Source organism: Austrofundulus limnaeus, unplaced genomic scaffold (genome assembly GCF_001266775.1).
Source record: "Austrofundulus limnaeus strain Quisiro unplaced genomic scaffold, Austrofundulus_limnaeus-1.0 Scaffold408, whole genome shotgun sequence".
Classification (NCBI taxonomy): domain Eukaryota; kingdom Metazoa; phylum Chordata; class Actinopteri; order Cyprinodontiformes; family Rivulidae; genus Austrofundulus; species Austrofundulus limnaeus.
Genome location: NW_013952810.1, coordinates 161,719 through 165,399, shown reverse-complemented (window position 1 = coordinate 165,399; position 3,681 = coordinate 161,719). Strand labels below are relative to the sequence as shown.

General features: G+C 37.8%; 1 protein-coding gene across 2 annotated transcripts in view; it reads left to right on the top strand.

The window, feature by feature from the left end:
• Window positions 1–3,681, top strand: part of mospd1 (motile sperm domain containing 1) — a 13,634-nt gene continuing 9,953 nt past the window's right edge. The window contains exons 1-3 of one of the 2 annotated variants that reach the window (XM_014024131.1): window positions 1–80; window positions 2,881–3,190; window positions 3,285–3,360. In XM_014024131.1, the coding sequence (XP_013879585.1) occupies window positions 3,031–3,190; window positions 3,285–3,360 (236 nt within the window). In that variant the 5' untranslated portion in view covers window positions 1–80; window positions 2,881–3,030. Of the gene's footprint in view, window positions 147–2,880; window positions 3,191–3,284; window positions 3,361–3,681 lie in introns of both variants that reach the window. The other variant, XM_014024130.1, reaches the window with a different exon arrangement.

Genomic DNA, 3,681 nt, shown 5'->3' with positions numbered 1-3,681 from the left:
TCCGTCATCCCAGCATGCACCGCGGTGTCTGCAGTGTAATTATTCACAAAGGAAAGAGGCTGAAGAGAGACAGCAACAAGGTGGATAACACGCACAGGTCTTTGTGATAGTCGTCACTTTAGTCAAAACCAAATGCTGACAGTAAGGTAATGTGTCTGTTCCCGCATTATCGAGATATAAAACGAGTCTGCGTTTTATTTTCTGTAATGACACGGCGCGACAACAACAAACAGCGGCTATCACAGCTAATGCTAGGCTAATAAACACTGACATTAACACTGACTAAAAATGTGACGGAGAAAGTTGTTTATCTGGAGTTAGTACCAGGTCATTTCCGATATGATACAATGTGTTTACAGGGTCACATTTAAAGAAAAGTCTTGTTTAAAGACATTTGTATCCGACTGGGTACACTACTTGTGTTTGTTTAATCTAAAATTATGGGGAAAAATGCAGTTTAATATTAACATCCAGTTAAACGCATGGAGAGGAAAGGAACAAAATAGCTGCTGGCGTGATTTTATCGCGATTTGTATGCATGACATTAAAAACAAAACCGTATTGCGACACCCACGCCACGGGTCTGGCTCCTCGAGCTTTAACCATAAATGTAAACAGAAGCGCACGTGAGCAGCAAACCACACCGCTGTCACCATCTTAAAAAACAGGTTTAAAGCTCAACAGCTGTCTAAAACCTAACGTGATGAATAGGAGACACAACACAGTTTCAATTTTTCCTTTATTTTATCCGTAAAGGTTGATGTATGAGCTGTGCTGTTTACCGAGTTACAAGAAGTTTTGTTTTTGTTCATGCCACACTGCAGCAACCAAAACCAATTAAAGATGATGTGCCAAAATAAGAACCACACAGGGGGGTGCCGTGTCTACGTTTGACTGTGATTTTCCTCTAAAACCACAGTTCTCTGAGTCAGCTTCAGGTGCTTGTAGTTAATCATAATATCTTCTAAATTTAACCAGGTGTTTCAATGCATTTACATTACACAACTATTATAGTGGAGAAACTTGTCAGTTTGGTTAAAAAAAACTGTAAAAAATAAATTGTTTTTTTCTATGCAGAGAACTTCTTGTGCTATAATTCTTTTTAAACAAATACGTCAAACTCCTCAGCTGAAAACACTAAAATGACAGAAAAGCTGTTTAAATCCCCTTAATCCAGAAAGTCTTCAGTCCTAAGAACACTAAAGTGTAGCTTTAAAAAGGTCATGTAGACAGTAGGCTATAATACTATTTAAATTAAAATGTTTGTCCTGTAAGCAGGAAGCTTATGGTTGTTGGATGTTGATTTTTGCTCTCTATTTCAAAGAAGAGGATGAGGAGGAGTTTTACTCAAGCAGCTCCTGAAACTGTTAAACTGCTGACTGAGAACATTTGTATACAGTAAACTTCGTATACAGAACAATATAGGTACCTATTAAATTACATTTTAATTGAGTTTTTTTTTTTTTTTTTTTTTACAGACAACCAGATTATGTCAACAGGTTGTCTGTTGGACAACCTGAAAAAAATCCTTATGTATACCCTGCAGCAGTATACGATTGTTCATTAATGTGCACTGTCCTGATTTGATTTAATTAATTAATTAATTAATTAATTAAATAATTAATTAATTAATTAATTAATTAAAAGGACAATGCAATGATTTGTAAATCTTGTGAACCCATATTTTATTAACAGTGAAACTTAGTAAACATCAAATGTTTAAATGAACTCAAACTATTGTTTTTTATTTTAAAAGGGTGATTTTGAATTTGATGGCAGCAACACATCTCAAAGTGAGGACGGAAGAGAAAAGTCTGTAAAAACAAGTGGTATGAAGAAGAAACAGTCAGAAATATGTTTTTAATTACTAAAAACGATGATACAAACACCAGACTAATGTTACTCGGTAGACAATTAGGAAAATATGGATTATCCCATTATCTACGGTATAAAATATCAAAATAATTCAATAATTTAGAGAAATCTCTGTGCTGAAAGACGAGGCTGAGTGTCAGACAGCACTGCATTAAAACAGATCTGATTCTGTTGCATTACTGCCCAGGAACACTTTCACCAGTCATTTTTAAAACAGTTCTCATGTCGTCTACATGTGAAGGCTAAAGCTCTATCATGCAAAGAAGAAGACATGTGAACATTGTCGAGAAATGCTGCCATCTTTTGCTCAAATCTAAATTAAAATGAATTTAGGTCAGGTGGAAAACTTGGAAATTTGAAGATCTTTTAGGAAACCACAAACAACACATGCTCCATACTTTTGAGGGGAGGGGCCATTAGGCCTGTTTTTAACTGCCTCTCTGATGCTATGGGGGTGCATTAGTGCCTTTAACATGAGCAGCTTACACATCTAGAAAAGTATATACAGGATTTATAACAATGCATACTCTCATCCAAATGTTTTTTGGCCATGCATACGTCAGCAAGACCATGTTGAACCACATCCTGCATCCATTACAACAGCAGGGCTTTTTAGTAGAAAAGTCCAGGTGCTGAACTGGCCTGCCTGCAGTCCAGACCTTTCTACAGTTGAAAACATTTGACCCATCATTAAACTAAAAAAAATCTATCAAAGATGACAGAGGATTGTTGAACAGCAATAAATCATACATCAGACAAAATGAGACTCCCACAGACTGCTGCTAGAAGAAGAGGGAGGCTTCTCATGGCCCTATCCCAACATTTTCTTTAAGATGTGTTGTTATATACGTAAAATTATTATTTTTTAACAGTTTTTTACACAACATCCCAACCTTTTTTAAAATTGGGCTTGTAAACAAAATAACAAATGGGATGTGTCCACATCAGTTACATAAAACATAAGAAAGTATCTAATAAATAAGTAAAACTGTTTACTTCTCACAGTAACGTGTCATGGCCCTGAGCAGCTGAGAGTCGGCGCCTTTCGGATCCGGGGGGTGGTGGAGTCTTCCTGGCTTGATATCAGCAGAGACGAGCGTGAGGGGGGCTCGGGCAGAGAGTGGACGGGGCGGGGTCGGAGCTCAGCTGGAGCCAATGCAGCAGCAGCAGCAGCATCGACAGCCTGAGCTGGTGGAAGGAAGCCTTCCTGTGTTCGTTTTCCCCACTGAGCTCATCTTTTATGCTGATGAGCAGTCATCTCACAAGCAGGTGCTCACCCTCTACAATCCTTATGAGTTCGCCCTCAAGTTCAAAGGTTGGTCTGCAGAATTGGACATTCTTTTTTGTGTTTTATTAAAACACTCCAGATTATTTACATTTTAATGGAACTGCTTTTTTCTTTTTGACAGTGCTGTGCACGGCGCCAAACAAGTACTCTGTGGTTGATTCCACTGGAGCTGTCAAGCCACAGTGTTGTGTTGACATGTGAGTGTATGATGAGCTAGTTTATTCTGTGGACAGTCATGGCAAAAAGCAAGTCCGTCTTCTCTAACTCTCAGTGGGGGTTTGTGTCAGGAAATAAAATAATTAATCTATCATCATCAGATTCTAAAATGATCCAAATTTAAACTCAAGTGTACAAAAACAACAGACTATCAAGTTATTATTTATTAAACTAAACTGTTTCTCACTGGAAAAGCTGTGTGTTGGAAACTGAGTCTGGGGTCTCATTTATAAAGGATTGCGTGGAAACCATACTAAAAGTGAACGTACGGCCAAAAGGCGGAAATGGCGTACGCCAAAAAA